The sequence below is a fragment of the Coregonus lavaretus genome (genome assembly GCF_964263955.1).
Source record: "Coregonus lavaretus genome assembly, chromosome: 25".
Lineage (NCBI taxonomy): Eukaryota > Metazoa > Chordata > Actinopteri > Salmoniformes > Salmonidae > Coregonus > Coregonus lavaretus.
In genome coordinates this window covers 17,870,405-17,893,529 of record NC_140012.1, presented here as the reverse complement: position 1 = coordinate 17,893,529, position 23,125 = coordinate 17,870,405, and the positions used below count along the sequence as shown (strand labels likewise).

General features: G+C 42.5%; 1 protein-coding gene across 7 annotated transcripts in view; it reads right to left on the bottom strand.

Annotated features, from left to right (window-relative positions):
• The window catches only part of LOC311100675 (calcium/calmodulin-dependent protein kinase type II subunit gamma-like), a 56,529-nt gene extending 53,046 nt beyond the window's left edge, over nucleotides 1-3,483 (bottom strand). For 5 of the 7 annotated variants that reach the window (XM_084141618.1, XM_084141616.1, XM_084141619.1 and 2 more), the window contains exons 1-2: nucleotides 3,322-3,474; nucleotides 1,047-1,141 (exon numbers count right to left, since the gene is read on the bottom strand). In XM_084141618.1, the coding sequence (XP_083997744.1) occupies nucleotides 1,047-1,141; nucleotides 3,322-3,389 (163 nt within the window). In that variant the 5' untranslated portion in view covers nucleotides 3,390-3,474. Of the gene's footprint in view, nucleotides 1-1,046; nucleotides 1,142-3,321 lie in introns of all 7 variants that reach the window. The other 2 variants (XM_084141614.1, XM_084141617.1) reach the window with 1 other exon arrangement.
• Nucleotides 3,484-23,125: the final 19,642 nt, after the last annotated feature.

Genomic DNA, 23,125 nt, shown 5'->3' with positions numbered 1-23,125 from the left:
ATTATTATTATTATTATCTCCAAATCTTCTCCCTCTCACTCTATTCCTCCTCCCTTTCCCAGTCTCTCTCTCCCCCTTTCCTCTCTGTCTCTAGACACAGAGATCAATGCAAGACTGTCTGAGTCCCTCCCATCCTGGCCCACACACACATTTTAATGCTGTACTGTCCAAAGCTTAGCATTTGACTGCTACCATGAAAAGCCTATAGTTATTGCTGAAATTAGATTTTTTCAGAATACCAAATACTTTCCCTAATGTGATACTATTAACATAACACACAGGCACACACGCAGGGAACAAAGGGGCTAACAGAGAGGTGCAAGTGTGTGTGATCCATGGGGTCTTAGCCCCTGATGAGATATATTTAGTCTAACTGGATTAGCCTCGATACTGACCAATCTCCTAGCTACTGACGGGTGGGAGGAAGTGAGAGAGAGAGCAGGAGGGGTATCGAGGAAACGGGTATAAAGCAAAGAGCCAAGACTGCTCAAAGTGAAGGAACAGGAAAAAAGAGCAGGCGAGCGAGAGAATGCGTGTTGACTGCAGAGGAGGGCAGCTCTGAGCTGAGAGGCAGCACACAGTCCCCAGACACACACACAGTGTGTGTGTGTATGTGCGTGTGAGAGAAAGGTCTGTGTGCTGAGAAGAGTCGTGGCCCTGAATGCCTACAACATCCCACAGTGGAGCTCGGCCTCCTTGGTAAACATAATTACCACATAACCTACCACCCCCTCGACACACACAATCTCAGAACCCAGAACCAAATATTGAGTATGCATCAAATCATAATTCTTCACCAGAATATTTTACCAATGTTCAAATGTATGATAACATTTGTCACAAGAGATTACACACAAACATGACACATTGGCTCCTCATAGTCAACTCTCAAGACATCCCATCAGCTGCACCTCTGACAAACACCGATTTATATAGCAGATCACTGACAGCTCACAGGGATGAACACCGCCCCACCAAAGAAATCTACCACTGACCGCTGTCTCTCTCGCGCTCTGTTTTTGTGTGTGTGTGTGTGTGTGTTTTACCTCTGGCTGAGAGTTTCTTGGTGTTGATAATTTTGGCGGCGAACTCCTGACCTGATGACTTCTTCACACATCTGCGCACCACTGAAAATGCTCCCCTGAAAACAAGGTAAGCAATGATCAGTTCTGGGTTGGGGGTTTGACATTTAGTATACTAACACGCAGGCAAACATAAAACAAATACACACAGCGCACACACACACACACAAGGGTTGGCCATCAACACTGATACACAGCATGGAGCCATAAAAATGAAACATTGACAGTCTACTGCAACTAAGGACACCCAGATTGCAGAGCTCTCTTTCTCAAATACAGGTCTACAGCATTGCTGGTTCTTCCTTCCCCTCTAATCAGGTACTGATCCAGATCTACGACACGGTCATGTTCAGTCGGCACAAGTAAGAAGAACATTTTTCAAAATAGATTGAACCTAAAAGGTAGGCTCTCTATCGGATCTTGTCCAATACGAACATACATTTTCGTTTCCCGTTGCAAAATGTTTTTGCTACTTTGTTCCTTACTGAACGCGTTCCTGGTGAGCAAGCAGACTTTGTTCAATTAATGGCATTAGATTGGTCAATAAATCAATTAACTACTAGGTAGGCCTAGTAGAGAAAACCAGTACTGCAGACCAGGATCAGATTGGCTGTAGTGTAGACTAAAGTCTATACACCGGTACTAGTGTATGTACAACAGTGCAAGGATGGCCAACTCTCTCCTAGAGTGCTACTGGTTGAGCATGCTTTTGCACCAACCCTGCTCTATCACACAGCAGCTCAGTCTTGATTAGGCTACAAGCTAGTTAGATATAACAGGTGTGTTAGAGCAGAGCTGGAACCAGGTTAAACCCTGCAGACCCAAGCTAGTAGAGGGGGGGTTGGCCACACCTAAACTAGAGGACAAACAGAAGCAGGTTAAACTACTCTCCCAGCTCTCACTGGAACCAGCCACTCTGTAGCCTAACGTCACCTACCTGTGTTAGTGCTACTATATCTGGGTAGCTCAGTTGGTATAGCATGATGACCACAACACCAGAAATGTGGGTTTGATTCCCACTTGGGCCACCGATAAGAAAATGTATGCACGCAGTACTGTAAGAACTTTAGATCTAATCTGCTAATTGGCATATGTTTATATGTATATTATAATATTATGTACCAAGAGGTCTGGGCCTTTATGGCACAGGGGATAGTGTGCTTTGCCCCATAACTGCTGGGTTACTGGTTCAAGCCCCACTCTGGTTGTTCATCCTATATGACTAGACTGTTTATGTTGTTGTTGATAATGATATGAGTAGCATACATGTCAGAGAAGCAACTGTTCTACATAATAAATTACTATCTGAACGTTCCACAACGTTGTGAACTACTGAACGCGGCCCAGGTGTGTGCACTGATAAACCAATCATGGACCAATAGAATGCCAGAGGGAAAAGCCCAGACACTGCGACTATCCCCAGGGTCTGGGGCTAAAGAAAAAGGAATACAAGACAACCATCGACAGTCGAGAGGATCGAGCCACCGACAATACCCGTCATAATAATACAATGTCCCGGTTCTCTCTCAGAAAACATAACAAAACATCGAGATTCCGAGAAACCGCATAACGCTCACCCCTGCACGTTTAATCCACAGCGACATAGCGTGTGCTAGGAGGTTTATAATGCTACGTATGGCATTTATATGACCGGCTGCTGTATGAAGCAAAGGCATGCGGGGTTTTAGATAATGTGCAAACAATTTCGCTTTGGGAGGATGCGGTGTGGGCTATAGCTATCGGCAGACTTATATACAGCTAGCTAAACCGCAGTTTAGAGAAATTGCATAATCTTGTACAAACACAGACAGCTACTTAACATACATGCTAACATTCAGCACAGTTAAGCAGGCTGCCAACGTGCGGTGCCAGCGTTTTCGCTCAAACGCTTCCTGCCTGTCAATTTTCAGCAGACCGAAAGACAAGGCGTTGACACAATACCAGTAACGTTAGTAGACATTGTTAGCTTGCTAGCTAGCTGTGCTATCGCATATACACATACAAAGTGCCTTCAATAAATACGTTGTAAACTCTGGCCCTAACCTACGACACGCAAGCTAGCTGCCTTCTGTCAACAACCAGAAAAAGACAATAGGATCAGGCTATTACAGCTAGCTAGCTGGCTAAAGAAGGAGCGAGTAGCTAACGTTAGCATACGGGGGTGGGGAGAAGGAAAGACAAGACAGCAAGGCACTGTGCATTAGCTAGCTAACGTTAGCGAACGACGACAGTTGCTTACTTCCCGAGCTCCTCGTAGAGTTGGTATTCATCTGTAAAGCGTGTGGATGTAACGATAGTAGTAGCCATGGTTGAGCGGGGGAAAGGGGCTCCAAGCCTCGGTCAGGTACGGCAAGCTGGGTCTAGGGGAGGACTGTCACCCTCCTATATTAGCTACGGCACTGACAGGCTGGAAGAAAGAGAGCGAGAAGGAAGGGTTGGCAGCCACGCGAGATGTGAGCAGGGTTTTTGAGCAGAGTCATGTAAATCAGAGCGGGGTAGTAATTCGGTGAATCAGCGGTTCGCGAGCTCTAACGTGAAAACGTCTGAAGACTTAAAAACCCTTCCTCTCCTGCATTGAGTTGGGTGCAACTCAATATAAGGAAGGTGATCTTAATATTTAGTACACTCAGTACAAAATATGAAGGACACATTCAAATGTTACAAAAAGCTATACATCCTTTAAAAAAATAATACACTAAACATCACAAACCGATAAACCTAAAAACAAAGTTTTACATTCAAATAGCCAACATTTCAAAAGTTTAAGAGTATCAACAGATGTAATTACTTTCTTATTCTTAGTGAGCATATATATTATTCAATGTGGCAAAGTCATTATTTAATTCAAACCTTTCAAAATATTGAATGATAGTTTTTTCTTAGAATTTCATTTTATAGATGTAATATATAGCAAGAATTATAAACAAATTCATCACATGCTGTTCGTAAATTGAGAATCCTGGATTATCAAACGTAAAAAGAACACCATAAACTTGTCTTTACCAAATATTTTTCCCAAATCCAGCTGGTCTACCCATTAAATAATTACATGCACTGTAAATCCTTTCCTGTTGTTTTTACGGTAACTTATTGGCAGCCAGTTGCCTGTAAATTACTGCAAAATAGGTACAGTATGTTACTGTACTGTATTTTATGGTATCTAATACTACCACTGTAATATTTTTTACTGTTGTTTTTACAGTAACTTACAGGCAACTGGCTGCCTGCAAGTTACCATAAAACAGTACAGTGCATTACTGTAACATTTTTACAGTAATTGTAACAAATGAATGGGTGGATGAATGAAATTCATTGAAGGGAGATGGTTTGTATTATACAATATCTTACCATAATTGCATGAGATTGGTGCAAGCAGGTTGTCTGCTAGGTAATGTGTTTACATATTACAGCATGAATGCCCGTTTGGAAGCCTTTGTTAAGGCCTCTAGAAGTGCAAGTGATATGAATAAAATACCACATTTTGGTCTGTTATATCACTTGCACCTTAACAAAGGCTTCCAAACTGGCAGTGACTACAGGGCAAACCAGAACAAAGGACATGGCAAATACTCGACCAGTAAAGGTTTGAGACTTAATGCCACTCCAATATGTCCCCTATACAGTGGAAATCGCAAATTCAACAATGAGTGGTTTGGAAGGAATCAGTGGCAAACTGCAAGCATTGCAAAGCAATCACTCGCCTGCTATTCAGTGGAGTGGGTGTGTGGTCTGCTAAATGATGTAAATGTAATGTAATGTAATGGTCCAAGTCTGTGTTTAAGGGTCTCTTTTCCAAGCTTAAAAGGATTAACATTCAACATTGGCCATGCTGTCAATCCAGCATGACTTCTGCCGTGTTCAAAATAACTGGAAACTCGGAACTGGGAAATCTCAGACTTCAGTGAGTTCAAGACAATTGGGAACTCGCATAAAAACGAGCTCCGACTAGAACAATACGTTTTGAACTGTCATCCAACTCGGAATTCCAAGTCGGGAACTCGGGCCTCTTTCTAGCGCTCCGACCTGAAGATCACTGACGTCATGATTCGACTTGAAAGCGCCATAAATCCAGAGAATGCCTGACTTTGATGACAATGTTTGATGACAAAATTTGCCCACGAAGGACAGTCATGCCACCTTCCTGGTCAAGTGAGCACAGCACAACAAGGTGAGTCAAAAAATTTATTGTATGCTGCTGCATAAATTACATAATATGCCAGGGAGATATGTATACTGTAGCTAAGAAAGTAATACTACATGTATATTGTGTAGTAAGCTGTTAGTAGCACATGTGCATCACCCTAATAATTTGGCCCCTTTTCCCCTCATAACTTAGCCTACTGTTCTGACTTGGTGGTGCACATGTATCCTATAGCCTGTTTTAGAGAAATGTCATCATCAAAAATGGTAAGAGCTTTCATTGTCTGCTTATATGCCCCCTACGGTTCTGACTTAGTGTATAGGGAGAATACTGTAAGAACGGCCCATGTTCTGAATTCTGTCGCTGTACATTTCAAAAGTGCTGAACAAATAGTTATATTGACTACGTCCATCCTACTGTAACTCGCTCATTAATGTCTTAATCCGCTCGTCCTCCCCTTATGCCATATTTTGTACATCTCAATTCTCAGTAGAAACCACATTTGTTTAAGCAAGTCAGCCATATCAGCTATGTTTTTTAAAAAGGCAGTAAATGAGGCTGAATGAACTGTTTCGCTGACAGACAAGGCTCCGCTGATAGCCAGGTGTAGCAGTGGTAAAATGTTGGGACTGCTGTTGTGACAGCTTTATGTAGGCCCTAACAGTTTGTGGGAGTCGTTTGTCACAGTTATAGTGTAATTAATGTATTGTTTAGTTATTTTTTTGCATCACCAAGATTTACATGCTAAAATCGGCACTGCCGTCTAGAAGCCTTGGCGATATTGCATATAGCACTGAGAGGCGCACCGTAACAAGTATGCTTCAGCCGTATTCCAGACACATAACAGCGATTCTTTCCCTACCCACAACATTTTCCAACAATGCACCATCATTTACAGTATGCTGCAGTTAAATGCTTCACATGATTTTACTGTTGATAAATGTACAAATGTACTGTATTAATCACAGTTATTCATTACTGTCTCCACAGGGAGAAGGAGTCAGTGGATGCACTGAGAGAGGAGCTGGCCAGGCAACATGAGGAGCTGAGAGAGGAGTTAACCCTCCAACAGCAGAGAGTGCAGTCCTTAGAGCAGAGGCTGGCGGAGACAGGTTTCAGAGTAGAGCCAACTCCTGCACTCGCGTTAAGGAGCGTGGACCGTTCAGGCACCATGTTATGCGGTGATACGCACTGTGTGTCCAGTGCGCATTCACAGTCCAGCCAGGACGGGTTGTGCCTGCTTCTCGCACCAAACCAGTGGTGCGTGTCTCCAGTCCGGTACGGCCCGTACCTGCTCCTCACACCAAACCAGTGGTGCATGTCCCCAGCCCGGTACGGCCCGTGCCTGCTCCTCGCACCAGACCTGTGGTGCGTGTCCCCAGCCGGAGCCAGACGTCAACCCCTCTCCAGGGTCGGGGCCTCCCACACCAGGGTCCAGACAGGGCTTGGTGCATCGCGGGAGGACTGCGGGGCCGAAACCAGACGTTAACCCCTCTCCAGGGTCGAGGGCTCCCACACCAGGGTCCAGACAGAGCATTGCGCCGGGGTCCAGACCGGACCGGATGTGCAACGGGGAGGCAGGAAGGGAGAAGAGGTTAATACCGACGTCGCGCCCGCAGCCGGAGCCTCCACCGAGGCTAGATGCCCACCCGGACCCTCCCCTAATGAGTCAGGTTGTTGCGGCCGGAGTACGCACCTTTGGGGGGGGGGGGGGGTACTGTCACGCCCTGACCTTGAGAGCCCTGTTTTTCTCAAGTTGGTTTGGTCAGGGTGTGAATTCTAGATGTTCTATTTCTATGTTGGCCGGGTGTGGTTCCCAATCAGAGGCAGCTGTCTATCGTTGTCTCTGATTGGGGATCATACTTAGGCAGCCATTTTGCCTACCTTAGTTGTGGGATCTTGTTTCTGTTTTGGCTTGTGATTGTGCAGCCTGTTGAACTTCACGTTCTGTTGTATTTTGTTGGTGTTTCGTGAATAAAGGAATATGTACGCATACCACGCTGCACCTTGGTCCGATCCGTCTATCAACGAGCGTGACAATTACAGTGTAATATTCGGGGTAATTAATTTTGTAAATCATATAAATGTTGTAGGGTACTAGGGGGTAACTTTGCACTTTTTGATGTAAATGTTTGAGGACAGGGTTTTGTTCTTTCTGGATTCCATTAGAATGACAATTGCAGAGAAAGGGACAAGGCAACAACTCTTAAAATTCCAACTATTGAATCCTGCAAGATATTTTTCTTAATCATACAACTACCTTTTTTGCCAAACGCAGAGATGCTGAATTATTTTTTTTTGCCCACGCTACAGATGTCTGTCTATATCGGTTATCTAATACTAGTAAAGACCCAGTGCACCATTTCTATTGGGGGGGGTTCAGGGGGTGCCTCAGCACCCCACCTTCCCGCGGCTATGGTGCTGAAAATTGAAGCAGCAGCCATTGCGTAATCAATCGGAAATGAACAGCTCATGGTGCTGAAAGTAGGCAAATTCAATTGGCATAATTCATTTAAACCGTCTTCATTTTAATTACACTTTACTAACAACAAGAGGGCTTTGTGTTGGAGCCTATTTATTCCTATTTAAGAAATAAGAGGTAGGCCTTCCTGTTTGACAGACAACATTAGGCTATAGGCTGCTATATCCATAGATTTGTCAGTCAATTCCTACACTTGCCATGCACTATTTAAATAGCCTACCTCCGTGTGACCTTCTCACGTTGGGTTAAGCCACAGAAGAAGAGTAGCCAGCACTTCAATTTTTCTGCATCGGTAGGCCTACTCTGTCTGGGGTGGAAAGGTAGGCCGAACTTTTGAAAGTACCATGCTCAGATTCCTAATGATTTTTCAGATTTAATTATTTGCAAACAGGGACAGTTTCATTGCAAACAAGATACACTGATTTGTCATTGGAGAAATATGATAAGATTAACACATGTTTAGCATATCCATTCTTAGCCTGTAATTTCCATCATTTGTGTGGTATAAAAAAAATATTACGTTAACACTGTATGTAAAATTACATAGAATTACATGACATTTTTATAAAAATGTCATTTTTCCAGGGAGGGTCAGGTAAAATATATTTTACTGAAGGGAGGGCCATCCATTTTCATTTCAGAGAGGTCAGATTTTCTCCATGTAACCCTTATTATAAATAACGTTCACTCCCTTATTGGGTCCTCTTTGGCCTTCTGTTGAGAGGCCTAAACAGTTATTCTAGGGGCCCTTCTGACTCCAATCTCCATCCATTTCAAGTTTGGGGAAGATAATTATCACCATATTACAAAAAACAAAGCAGAGCTCATGCCTTTCAAGCGACTTTTTTCAAATCATCATTAGAGTCTCATCATGCAGCCTTACAATGTATTAAAAATCAAAACATATAGCCCAACGTTTGTAGAACAACTAAAGTTACATTAATAACTCTAAATTAAGCATATAGGAGTACCTATTTCTTTGTTAACAGCTCAACACAAAATAGCCGCATTTGAGCACTCCCTTAAATGGTTTGGAGAAAATATTTCAATTGTATTCTTCATACTATAAAATAATGCAACGGAATTATAAGCAAATATTGTCTGCTAAATAAAGTAGTGCAGCCCACAGCCATTTGGCATAGCCACATCAGGATCTAACATAAGGACAACTCAGAGTATGCTATTATTTTCTTCTGAAATAGACTACATTTTCTTCATATTATGGATTTATTGTAAAGGTGTAGGCTATATTACATGGATTTATTAGACTTTTTAAAATGGCTTGTAGCCTATGTGTGGAAGCCAGGAGATGCTAAATGTGTTTATGTTAATTAACGGTCAATTCCCGTGAGACCGACAGTTATTTGCTTTTGAAATTTCGTGACCGCCACAGCCCTAATGATTAGTCTTAACAATTAGACAGAGTGTCAAGACTGTTGTACTCATTGGCCTTGCTGTGGTCAATGGTTCGAATGAGAACCCAAAGGCTGTGTCCTCTCCTCATTCACATAAACACATGCGTGCACACACACACACGCTTACACACACATTAACCAGCGATCAATATAGATCAATGGGTCTGCTCTCAGACAGGAGACCATTCTGTCCCAGCGAATCAGAAAGAGAGACAGAGAGAGCGAGAGAGAGAGAGAGAGAGAGCGAGAGAGAAAGATACATTATTAGGTTTCCATACTGTGGAAGCTGAGTGGTGCTAAGAGATGATGTCACAGAGACCCAGAGTGCATTGCTAAATGTTTAATGTGCCATTCGCAGGAGACCATCAGAAGTGTGTGTGTGTGTGTGTTGAGTGCTTCCTGAGTAGCATTGCTCTCTCAGCAGTCAGTGGAGAGACCATTAACACCACAGAACCAGGCACAGAGTAGAGAGGACTCAGTACAGTTAATATAGAGCTTCAACTGAGAAAGAAAGAGGGACACAGAGAAAAAAAGACCGAAGGAAAGTGGCAGAAAGAGAAGCTGAGACCCAGTTTACCTCAGAAGCCCATACAAGTTGTGCAGTTATCATATAGTGATGCGGCCAACACTGAGAGGTGTGCGTGTGTGTTCATAGCACTGCAATATGGACGCTTCCTCCCCCTCCTTCAACCACTTGCCGACCTTGCCCTCTCGTCCTCTTCCTCCTCCTCCTCTTCCTCCTACAATGTTTATGTAATAGTAACTCCTTTAACTCACCCTCCCTACATACTCTGAGAAAAATACAAAAAGAAGAGAGGGTGATAAAAAAAGGGAGTAGGAAAGAGATTTGTATCATTTCAGTTGGGTTCATCAGGGAGAGAGAGCAAGAGAGAGAGAGTGTATGTCATAGTGTTTTACTGTTAGACTTAATTCCACTTCAATTTCTACATCACATCAATAATGCATCAGATGAGGCTTTTACAGTGTGTGTTTGTGTGTGTGTGTGTGTGTGTGTGTGTGTGTGTGTGTGTTTGTGTTGCTGCGTCATATTGCGCTGTCTTGCTTTAGGGTATGCTGTGTCACTGTGAATGTTGTCCATCAAACATGTGACCGTGACTTCTCTTTCACAGCGAAACAGAAGGGCTGGGTATTGCTGGGCTGGAGCTGGTGCTGGTGCTAGGGCTACGGGCTGGGGCTGCTTGACTGGTTCTGGGGTCGGGCTGGGGCTAGGTTGGCGTGAGGCTCAGGACTGTTGCTGGTGCTAGGGCTGCATATCTAGAGCTGCGCATCCTTACTGTTTTAATAAGCACACACACAATGTTTAGTGCTCTTCCTGACACTTTCCCCCTAGCTTACCCCTCTTTCTTTGTCCTAGGATATGGTGATCAATGAACCTAGGGCAGCGTTTCCCAAACTCTGTCCTCGGGACCCCAAGGAGTGCAAGTTTTGTTTTTTGCCCTAACACTACACAGCTGATTCAAATGATCAAAGCTTGATGATTAGTTGGTTATTAGAATCAGCTGTGTAGTGCTACAGCAAAAAACAAAATGTTCACCCCTTGGGGTCCCGAGGACCGAGTTTGGGAAACCCTGACCTAGGGGCTCAGGGAGTGCAGTATCCCCCTCCCAACACACACACAAAAAGTAATATTTTTTTCTCAAAAAGGTAGGGGTAAAAATGACTGACACCTCTGTTTTCAGTACCTTTCAATGATAATGGCACTGAGACTTTTTCGAAAATGTTTTATGAGTTGGAGAACACATTGGGAAGGATTTTAGACCATTCCTCATTTTTACATTTTAGTCATTTAGCAGACGCTCTTATCCAGAGCGACTTACAGGAGCAATTAGGGTTAAGTGCCTTGCTCAAGGGCACATCAACAGATTTTTCACCTAGTCGGCTCAGGGATCAGAACCAACGACCTTTCGGTTACTGGCACAACGCTCTTAACCACTAAGCTACCTGCCGCCCTCCTCCATACAGAATCCTTCCAGATCCTTAATACCGCAGGACCAGTGGAAGCAAAATAGCCCCACCATATTTTACAGTAGGTATGGGGTTATTTTCTGCTCATGCATTCTCATTTTGACGCCAAACCCAGCACTGGTGTGCATGGCCAAAGAGCCTGTGTAATTGGTTCAATCCAGAAACATTCCTAAACCTCTTACTTTGATGCGTCTGAAGACAGGGACTCTGCTGCCACCTGCTGCCAGACGGACTGAATTTAACACACTTTTTCAAAGACATGATTTCCAAAGACTCATAACTGACTTCCTGTAATCCCCAAAAGTGCATTTGAGGTAAAGTGCAGTTCAGAATTTCAACTCTTCAGCTCTACAGGCTTCAATTGACACATAACGCAACCCTAGGATTATATATAGATATTGGAATTTAATGTCATAAAAGGAGAGAATAGGCCACTTTGACCAAACAGCAACTTTCATCAGCAACTTGCCCTCAGCCTCAATTCGTTGAGGCATGGACTCTACAAGGTTTCGAAAGTTTTCCACAGGGATGCTGGCCCATGTTAACTACAATGCTTCCCACAGCCCATTCTTGTGGGAAGCTACTATAGACCACCAAGTGCTAACATTCAGTATCTGGATAACGTGTGAAATGCTTGATAATGTATGTGATATCAACAGAGAGGTATATTTTCTGGGTGATTTAAATATTTACTGGCTTTCATCAAGCTTCCCACTCAAGAAAAAGTTTCAAACTGTAACCAGTGCCTACAACCTGGTTCAGGTTATCAGTCAACCTACCAGGGTAGTTACAAACAGCACAGGAATTAAATCATCAACATGTATTGATCACATCTTTACTAATGTTGAACAAATTTGCTTTAAAGCAGTATCCAAATCCATTGGATGTAGTGATCACAATATAGTAGCCATATCTAGGAAAACCAAAGTTCCAAAGGCTGGGCCTAATATAGTGTACAAAAGGTCATACAAGAAGTTCTGTAGTGATTCCTATGTTGTTGATGTAAAGAATATTTGTTGGTCTGTGGTGTGTAATGAGGAGCAACCAGACGCTGCACTTGACACATTTATGATATTGCTTATTCCAGTTACTAATAAGCATGCACCTATTAAGAAAATGACTGTAAAAACTGTTCAATCTCCATGGATTGATGAGGAATTGAAAAAGTGTATGGTTGAGAGGGATGAGGCAAAAGGAATGGCAAATAAGTCTGGCTGCACAACCGATTGGCAAATGTACTGCAAATTGAGAAATCATGTGACTAAACTGAATAAAATGAAGAAGAAACTATAATATGAAACAAACATAAATGATATAAAGAATGATAGTAAAACGCTTTGCAACACCTTAAATGAAATTCTGGGCAAAAAGGCAAACTCCGCTTCATCATTCATTGAATTAAATGGCTCATTCATCACAAAACCCACTGATATTGCCAATTACTTTAATCATTTTTTCATTGGCAAGATTAGCGAATTCAGGCATGACAGCAACAAACGCTGACACTACACATCCAAGTTTAACTATTCAAATTATGAAAGACAAGCATTGTAGTTTTGAATTCTGTAAAGTGAGTGTGGAAGAGGTGAAAAACGTATTGTTGTCTGTCAACAATGACAAGCCACCGGGGTCTGAAAATTGATAATAGCAGACGATATTGCCACTCCTATTTGCCGTATCTTCAATCCAAGCCTACTAGAAAGTGTGTGCACTCAGGCCTGGAGGGAAGCAAAAGTAATTCCGCTACCCAAGAATAATAAAGCCCCCTTTACTGGCTCAAATAGCTGACCAATCAGCCTGTTACCAACCCTTAGTAAACTTTTGGAAAAAAATTTGTTTGACCAGATACAATGCTATTTTACTTTAAACAAATTGACAACAGACTTTCAGCATGCTTATAGGGAAGGACATTCAACAAGCATGGCACTTACACAAATTACTGATGATTGGCTGAGAGAAATTGATGATAAAAAGATTGTGGGAGCTGTTTTGTTAGACTTTAGTGCAGCTTTTGACATTATTGATCATAGTCTGCTGCTGGAAAAACGTATGTGTTATGGCTTTACACCCCCTGCGATATTGTGGATAAAGAGTTTCCTGTCTAACAGTACAGAGAGGGTGTTCTTTAATTGAAGCCTCTCCAACATAATCCAGGTAGAATCAGGAATTCTCCAGGGCAGTTGTCTAGGCCCTTTACTTTTTTCAATCTTTACTAATGACATGCCACTGGCTTTGAGTAAAGCCAGTGTTTCTATGTATGTGGATGACTCAACACTATACACGTCAGTTACTACAGTTAGTAAAATCACTGCAACACTTAACAAAGAGCTGCAGTTAGTTTCAGAATGGGTGGCAAGGAATAAATTAGTCCTAAATATTAAAAAAATCTAAAAGCATTGTATTTGGGACAAATCATTCACAAAACCCTAAACCTCAACTAAATCTTGTAATAAATAATGTGGAAATTGAGCAAGTTGAGGTGACTAACCTGCTTGGAGTAACCTTGGATTGTAAACTGTCATGGTCAAAACATGTTGATACAAAAGTAGCTAAGATGGGGAGAAGTCTGTCCATAATAAAGCGCTGCTCTGCCTTTTTAACAACACTATCGACAAGGCAGGTCCTACAGGCCCTAGTTTTGTCACACCTGGACTACTGTTCAGTCGTGTGGTCAGGTGCCACAAAGAGGGACCTCTGAAAATTACACTTGGCTCAGAACAGGGCAGCACGGCTGGCCCTTAAATGTAAATGAAGAGTTGACATTAATAATATGCATGCAAATCTCTCATGGCTCAAAGTGGAGGAGAAATTGACTTCATCACTGCTTGTTTTTGTAAGAAGTGTTGACATGCTGAATGCACACAGCTCGGTCACCCACGCATACCCCACAAGACATGCCACCAGAGGTCTCTTCACAATCCCCAGGTCAAGAACAGACTATGGGAGGCGCACATTTACATTTAAGTCATTTAGCAGACGCTCTTATCCAGAGCGACTTACAAATTGGTGCATTCAACTTAGGATAGCCAGTGGGACAACCACATCTTGATCACAGTAAGTACACTTCTTCAAACAAGCAGCTGTGAGCAAAGTCAGTGCAATTAGGGACAACTACATCTCGATCACAATAAGTACATTTCTTTAAACAAGTCAGTGCTAGCAGGTGAAATAAGTCAGGTGTTAGTTTAGACAAAAGACAGTGGTAGTAAAGGGGGGGTAGAAGGATTACTATCATACTATTCCAGGTATTCCTTAAAGAGGTAGGGTTTCAAGTGTCTCCGGAAGGTGGTCAGTGACTCCGCTGACCTGGCGTCGTGGGGCAGCTTGTTCCACCATTGGGGTGCCAGAGCAGCGAATAGCTTTGACTGGGCTGAGCGGGAAATGTTCTTCCCTAGAGGTAGGGGGGCTAGCAGGCCAGAGGTGGATGAACGTAGTGCCCTCGTTTGGGTGTAGGGTCTGATCAGAGCCTGAAGGTAAGGAGGTGCCGTTCCCCTCACAGCTCCGTAGGCAAGCACCATGGTTTTGTAGTAGATGCGAGCCTCAACTGGAAGCCAGTGGAGTGTGCGGAGGAGTGGGGTGACGTGAGAGAACTTGGGAAGGTTGAACACCAGACGGGCTGCAGCATTCTGGATAAATTGCAGGGGTTTAATGGCACAGGCAGGGAGCCCAGCCAACAGCGAGTTGCAGTAATCCAGACGGGAGATGACAAGTGCCTGGATTAGGACCTGTGCCGCTTTCTGTGTAAGGTAGGGTCGTACTCTGAGAATGTTGTAGAGCATGAACCTGCAGGATCGGGTCACCGCTTTGATGTTAGCATAGAACGACAGGGTGTTGTCCAGGGTCACGCCAAGGTTCTTTGCACTCTGGGAGGAGGACACAATGGAGTTGTCAACCTGCCTGGGCAGCAGCTAATGGGGATCCTTAATAAATACAAATACAGTTGTGTTAAGTTGGCTGGATGTCCTTTGGGTCGTGGACCATTCTTGATACACACAGGAAACTGTTGAGCGTGAAAAACCCAGCAGCGTTGCAGTTCTTGACAGAAACCGGTGTGCCTGGCACCTACTACCATACCCCGTTCAAAGGCACTTCAATCTTTTGTCTTGCCCATTCACCCTCTAAATGTAATACAAGCTTAACAATGTAACTTTTAAAAAAATGTCTAGCCTATTGCATCTATCTCTGGGTAACAGGGTTGACGTGTTATGTTTGATTAAACATCAATAATCACATGAAATAAGTAAGAATCTTCCAAAATTACTTTCTCAAAGCAACAAAATAACTAGGGTTTGTGTTTTTTTAAGGTATTCTTGTAGTATATTGTTGTACCCTGTGACATTTATCTATTATGTATTCTTTTTTTGTATATTTGTTAAGTTTTGCACACAAAAAAACAATTACCGCTTTCCTTTAACTTCACGTCTTTCTCACAATTGAAGGGGCTGTTGACAATGAAACCAATCTTATTCCATCAGACGCCATTACCGAAGGAAAATAAAATAAAGAAGATTGCACATGGTAGTCGTTTCCTCAGTTATCCCTGCATGCTTGAAATTCACAGTCTTCATTTAGAGTGAATTTGTCCTCTGTTTTGAATGGTTCTTGTGTTCATGTCTTGTCTTTACTGTCTCCTCTCTCTCCAGTGGTGATGACATCCTGACCATCCTCACCAGGGTTAATGATGATGTGGGGAGGGAGGAGGCCGAACTTCCCCCTAAGGATAAGGTTGAAGGGAAATTTCACCCTGAGGTAATCTGGGTTTGTTTTGATCATGTCCAAGGCATTTCTAGGTCAGTGAGATGTCTTTCACACATAATTGCCAACGAAGAGGGCGGGTCTGGATGTTGCGTGCCGAACGATACACCCTATGACGACATCCTGTGTATTGTATGTAGTCCTGCTTTGTGGCATTTTGCGAAGTCTCTATGTTATACTGATCGCACTATACGTTTGTGTGCATGTACTGTAGATATGGTTGTCCTTGTTCGATAGAGCCCTTGGACGTCTTTCAACGATGTTCCTATCGGCATATTCATTGATAAATGTACAAGGTGACACTTTTTCTCCAGTCTCTGAAAGACTACAACTCGGTGTGGGGCGATGCTTCCTGCTCTGGCCCCGTCCCTCTTTTTTTAAAGAGAGGAGGACATAACACAAATCCTGACCGCAGTTGCTTGAAGTGGTTCCTCTCATCAACACGAATTCGAACGATGGAGCAATTTTTGATGTTCTACTAGCTACATGGTGACATTCAAGTTTCAACTGATTGGCTGACACTGCCATTCCAAAATGGCTGCTGTGGCTTCTGCTATCTAGCATGAGGACAAAAAGGACAGTTTTCTGGAAATACTAGCAGTCCTTCAATCTTCTCGGTGTAACAGTTGGAATAATGGGAATATTCGGAGTACAACGCGTTTCTCATCCCTGGATTGAGGTATGTTTTCCGAGAATAACATGTCATTATTTACATACATACAAACAGTATCAGTTACAGTGTCTCTGCAACAATACAACATGTGTCACTGCCAGAGTAGGCATTCAGGCAATTCACTCTAGTTTTGACAGGGTAATGAAGTGACATCAAACTAAGGTGTGCTTGGCCGTTTGAGTGTGTGATGAGGCTAGACATGCTAGCTTAGTGTGTTTTGATGTCGTAGAGCAGAGTCACCCCAATTACAACACAGTTGCAGGCAGTGGCGATTTTAGCATGAACATTTTGGCGGGGCAAACTCCCCCCCCAAATAAATATGTTTTATGCGTGCCAGCAAAGCCACTACACAACACTAAACAATACATGAATTGCACTATAACGGTGACAAACAGTGCCCACAAACTGTTAAGGCCTACATAAAGCTGTCCCAACAGCAGAGCTTTGTTTTCAGCACCATGGAGTGAATCCTTACCACCGCTACACCTGGCTATCAGCGGAGCCTTGTCTGGCAGCAAAATAGTTAATTCAGCGTAATTTACTGCCTTCTTAAAAAACATAGCTGATATGGCTGACTTGCTTAAACAAATGTGGTTTCTACTGACAATTGAGATGTACAAACTATGGCATAAGGGAACGATGAGCAGATAAGAGGCAATCCGTAATTTCGATTAAGACATTAATAAGCAAGCTAAGACGGACGTAGTCAATATAACTATTTGTTCATCACTTTTTAAATGTACAGCGACAGAATTCATAACATGGGCCATTCTTACAGTATTCTTCCTATACACTAAGTCAGAACCGTAGGATAAATTAAGGGGGCATATAAGCAGACAATGAAAGCTCTTACAATATTCGATGATGACGTTTCTCTAAAACAGGCTATAGGCTACATGTGCACCACCAAGTCAGAACAGTAGGCTAAATTATGAGGGGGAAAGGGACCAAATTATTAGGCTGAGGCACATGGGCTACTAACAGCTTACTACACAACATACACTTAGTATTACTTTCTTAGCTACAATATACATATCTCCCTGGCATATTACATAATTTATGCAGCAGCATACAATACATTTTTGGACCCACCTTGTTGTGCTGTGCTCACTTGAACAGGACAGTGGTGCGGCGGACCTTCTTGTGGGCAGATTGTCATCAAACATTGTCATCAAAGTCTGGCATTCTCTGGATTTATGTTGCTTTCAAGACAACTGGGACCTTAGAAAAAAAACAAGTTTGAATCATGACGTCAGTGATCTTCAGGTCGGAGCTCTAGAAAGAGGCCCGAGTTCCAGACTTGGAATTCCGAGTTGGATGACCGTTCAAACCGTATTTTCCTAGTCGGAGTTCCCAATTGTCTTGAACTCACTGAAGTCTGAGATTTCCCAGTTCCGAGTTTCCAGTTATTTTGAACACGTCAGAAGTCATGCTGGATTGACAGCTTGGCCAATGTATTCAACATTTTCTGGCCCATGGTGTTGCATGTGAATGTTAATCCTTTTAAGCTTGGAAAAGGGACCCTTAAACCCAGACTTGGACCACACACCCTCTCCACTGAATAGCAGGCTAGTGATTGCTTTGCAACGCCAACAGTTAGCCACTGATTCCTTCCAAACCACTCATTATTTAATTTGCGGTTTCCAACTTGTTGTGTAATGTTTATGTCCAATGGCCGAAGAGCACCAACACTTTTTATCTATAATTTCTCTTCATATGATAAGGATTGAAAAAGATTTGCCAGTAAAATGTTGACTCGATTTATGATGATGACTGTTTGTCTAGCTTGATAGCTAAGATTTTGAAAGTATGTTGACATGATCAGTCCAATCAAAGCTACGGTAGATAAACAAGATTTGACATCATTTACTCTGTGGCCAATGACCTTGAGCCTTCTTGGATGGGCACTTCTAATGTAAATCTATGGCAGCACCCAAGGGGCTTGAATGTTCGAGCTCTACCCATAGATTTTGCAGTGACGTAGTGTCCCCATGAGTGACAGAACACTGAGCCTATCACGGCGCAACTAGAGAACATTACCAACCCCTACGCTCCGTATTTTCTGCTGGCTGCCCCACCACCACAGAAAGCACTGAGCTTGGCTGAAACACCTGCATTTTGGAGCTGCCTTACTCAAGAAAGCAAAAAAAGACCATGTTTGTATGTGGCGTTATTAACTAAATTTTTTTCTACATTGTTTGCAAACTGATATGTGACACGTATTAATGCCAAAACAACAGGCAAAAAAATGTAATCATATACAGTGGGGGAAAAAAGTATTTAGTCAGCCACCAATTGTGCAAGTTCTCCCACTTAAAAAGATGAGAGAGGCCTGTAATTTTCATCATAGGTACACGTCAACTATGACAGACAAATTGAGAAAAGAAAATCCAGAAAATCACATTGTAGGATTTTTAATGAATTTATTTGCAAATTATGGTGGAAAATAAGCATTTGGTCAATAACAAAAGCTTCTCAATACTTTGTTATATACCCTTTGTTGGCAATGACACAGGTCAAACATTTTCTGTATGTCTTCACATGGTTTTCACACACTGTTGCTGGTATTTTGGCCCATTCCTCCATGCAGATCTCCTCTAGAGCAGTGATGTTTTGGGGCTGTCGCTGGGCAACACGGACTTTCAACTCCCTTCAAAGATTTTCTATGGGGTTGAGATCTGGAGACTGGCTAGAGGGAGTTGAAAGTCCGTGTTGCCCAGCGACAGCCCCAAAACATCACTGGCGCAGTGGTCTAAGGCACTGCATCGCAGTGCTAACTGTGCCACTAGAGATCCTGGTTTGAATCCAGGCTCTGTCGCAGCCGGCCGCGACCGGGAGACTCATGGGCGGCGCACAATTGGCCCAGCGTCGTCCAGGGTAGGGGAGGGAATGGCCGGCAGGGATGTAGCTCAGTTGATAGAGCATGGCGTTTGCAACGCCAGGGTTGTGGGTTAGATTCCCACGTGGGGGCCAGTATAAAAAAATATATATATGTATTCACTAACTGTAAGTCGCTCTGGATAAGAGCGTCTGCTAAATGACTAAAATGTAAATGTAAATGTAAAAAAATGAAGAACAAGGAGCTCTCCAAACAGGTCAGGGACAAAGTTGTGCAGAAGTACAGATCAGGGTTGTGTTATAAAAAAAAATTATCAGAAACTTTGAACATCCCACGGAGCACCATTAAATCCATTAATAAAAAATTGAAAGAATATGGCACCACAACAAACCTGCCAACAGAGGGCCGCCCACCAAAACTCACAGACCAGGCAAGGAGGGCATTAATCAGAGAGGCAACAAAGAGACCAAAGATAATCCTGAAGGAGCTGCAAAGCTCCACAGCGGAGATTGGAGTATCTGTCCATAGGACCACTTTAAGCCGTACACTCCACAAAGCTGGGCTTTACAGAAGAGTGACCAGAAAAAAGACATTGCTTCAAGAAAAAAATAAGCAAACACGTTTGGTGTTCACCAAAAGGCATGTGGGAGACTCCCCAAACATATGGAAGAAGGTATTCTGGTCAGATGAGACTAAAATTGAGCTTTTTGGCAATCAAGGAAAATGCTATGTATGGGGCAAACCCAACACCTCTCATCACCCTTAGAACACCATCCCCACAGTGAAGCATAGTGGTGGCAGCATCATGCTGTGGGGATGTTTTTCATCGGCAGGGACTGGGAAACTGGTCAGAATTGAAGGAATGATGGATGGCGCTAAATACAGGGAAATTCTTGAGGGAAACCTGTTTCAGTCTTCCAGAGATTTGAGACTGGGATGGAGGTTCACCTTCCAGCAGGACAATGACCCTAAGCATACTGCTAAAGCAACACTTGAGTGGTTTAACAGGAAATATTTAAATGTCTTGGAATGGCCTAGTCAATCCAATTGAGAATCTGTGGTATGACTTAAAGATTGCTGTACACCAGCGGAACCCATCCAACTTGAAGGAGCTGGAGCAGTTTTGCCTTGAAGAATGGGCAAAAATCCCAGTGGCTAGATGTGCCAAGCTTATAGAGACATACCCCAAGAGACTTGCAGCTTTAATTGCTGCAAAAGGTGGCTCTACAAAGTATTGACTTTGGGGGGGTGAATAGTTATGCATACTCAAGTTTTCCGTTTTTTTGTCTTACAGGAATTCCCCAGGGTAGCTGTTTAGGCCCCTTACTTTTTTATAACTTTACTAATGATATGCCACTGGCTTTAAGTAAAGCCATTGTGTCTATGTATGCGGATGACTCAACACTATACACGTCAGCTACTACAGCAAGTGAAATGACTGCAACCCTTAAGAAAGAGCTGCAGTCAGTTTCAGAATGGGTGGCAAGGAATAAGTTAGTCCTAAATATTTCCAAAACTAAAAGCATTGTATTTGGGACAAATCATTCACTAAACCCTAAACATCAACTACATCTCGTAATGAATAATGTGGAAATTGAGCAAGTTGAAGTGACTAAACTGCTTGGACAAGCTGAATGTACTGAGCTGTCTGTTTAAACTACTAGCACATAGCTCGGACACTCATGCATACCCCACAAGACATGCCCCCAGAGGTCTCTTCACAATCCCCAAGTCCAGAACAGACTGTGGGAGGCGCACAGTACAACATAGAGCCATGACTACATGGAACTCTATTCCACATCAACTGATGCACACATCAGGTAACTGATGCAAGCAGTAGAATCAGATCTTTTTTTTAAAGGTAAAAATACACCTAAAATACACCTTGTGGAACAGTGAGGACTGTGAAGAGACACACAAAGGTAGAGACATGCATACGCATACATTGTAATATTGTTGTATGGTGTGATTGTACATTTTGTATTGTAGATATGTAGTGGTGTAATAATGTTATGATGTACTGTTTTATCTTCTGTTTTATATGTAATGTAAGTGCTTTAATGTGTTTGGACCCCAGGAAGAGTAGCTGCTGCCTTGGCATCCCTAATAAATACAAATACAACAATTCCTTCGACCTCATGGCTTGGTTTTTGCTCTGACATGCACTGTCAACTGTGGGACCTTATATAGACAGGTGTGTGCCTTTCCAAATCATGTCCAATCAATTGAATTTATCACAGGTGGACTCCAATCAACATTTATTTAATCTATTTTAGAATTAGGCTGTAATGTAAGAAAATGTGGAAAAAGTCAAGGGGGTTGAATACTTTCCGTACATCATTGCTTATAACCCGTGACGGGATCAATTATATAAAGAATGTCAAATTCGACAAAAATATTACCTTTTGCATAAGAACGACACCATTAGATGTAATAAAACAAGCAGTTAAAGTACTTTATCCCAAACGCACAGTGCTGCAGAGTCTGTCTTCAATTTCTCTCCTTCAAATCTGATTTGAAACCTAACCACACTGCTAATTTAATGCCTACCCCTAACCTTAAATCAAGACCAAACAGCAACAAACAAAAAAAACAGATTTTTTACAATATAGCCAATTTTGACTTTGTGGCAATTAGTAACTAGTGGTTTTCAAACGTTTTTTATCAATTGGAATATTTGTAGCTACTTTTTAAGTAAATACCTGCAGTAAACTTGTGCAATACGTTAGGAGATAAAGATGATTGCGTTCTTCATTTCACCTGTCACAATCTTTCATTATGAAGATGCAGCACGCACCAGGTGATCTAGTTACAGTATGGAATTCACAACTAAATGTTTGCCTGCTAGATATCTTATCACTATTAAGTTAGCTGTCTAAAATGTGCTAAATGCTCTGCAGTTATGCATTTGGTTTGCTTCGCTTGGTAACAGCAGACAATTCCCTCCTGGAGCAATAGCCTTGCTGTTTAATATTTGTTTTGAGTGTGCAGCAAACAGTGAGTAGCATTGATTTACTTGTATACTTCTTTAGTTCAGAGACTGTATACAATGTTCGCAATGGTGTAGCAGTGCGGTCGTGTAAATAGCCAGTTTTTTTGTGTCTTTTTCGTATATATTTCCATATCACACTTTTCATCCTTCTACTAAATATACTTTCCTGCAACCCGCCTCACTCAATGTGGAACGGATTCTATTATTTACTTACCTTTTATCTAGAATCTCCAGTTGAAACTAGCTAGCCAGATAACTAGCTACTTGCTATTAGCCACCGTTAGCGGTTTTACCCCATATGTAACTCTGTTGTTGTTTTTATCACACTGCTTTGCTTTATCTTGTAAATGAGAACTTGTTCTCAACTGGCTTACCTGGTTAAATAAAGGTTAAATAAACAAATTAAATAAAATGTTCGCAATGCGCTTGTTAGCATTTAGTTAGTATTCTCTATGTGATATTACATGTGCTTGTTAGCATTGTTAACCTTTGGATTAGTGGGGTTTGAAAACAGCGCCCGTTGTGTTCAGTGCCGGTATTACCAAATATCCTGGTATGGCACAAGGTCGGTATGAAGGTATAATAATAAATAATAATAATATGCCATTTAGCAGACGCTTTTATCCAAAGCGACTTACAGTCATGCGTGCATACATTTTTGTGTATGGGTGGTCCCGGGGATCGAACCCACTACCTTGGCGTTACAAGCGCCGGGCTCTACCAGTTGAGCTACAGAGGACCACGTATGACAATCTGGATA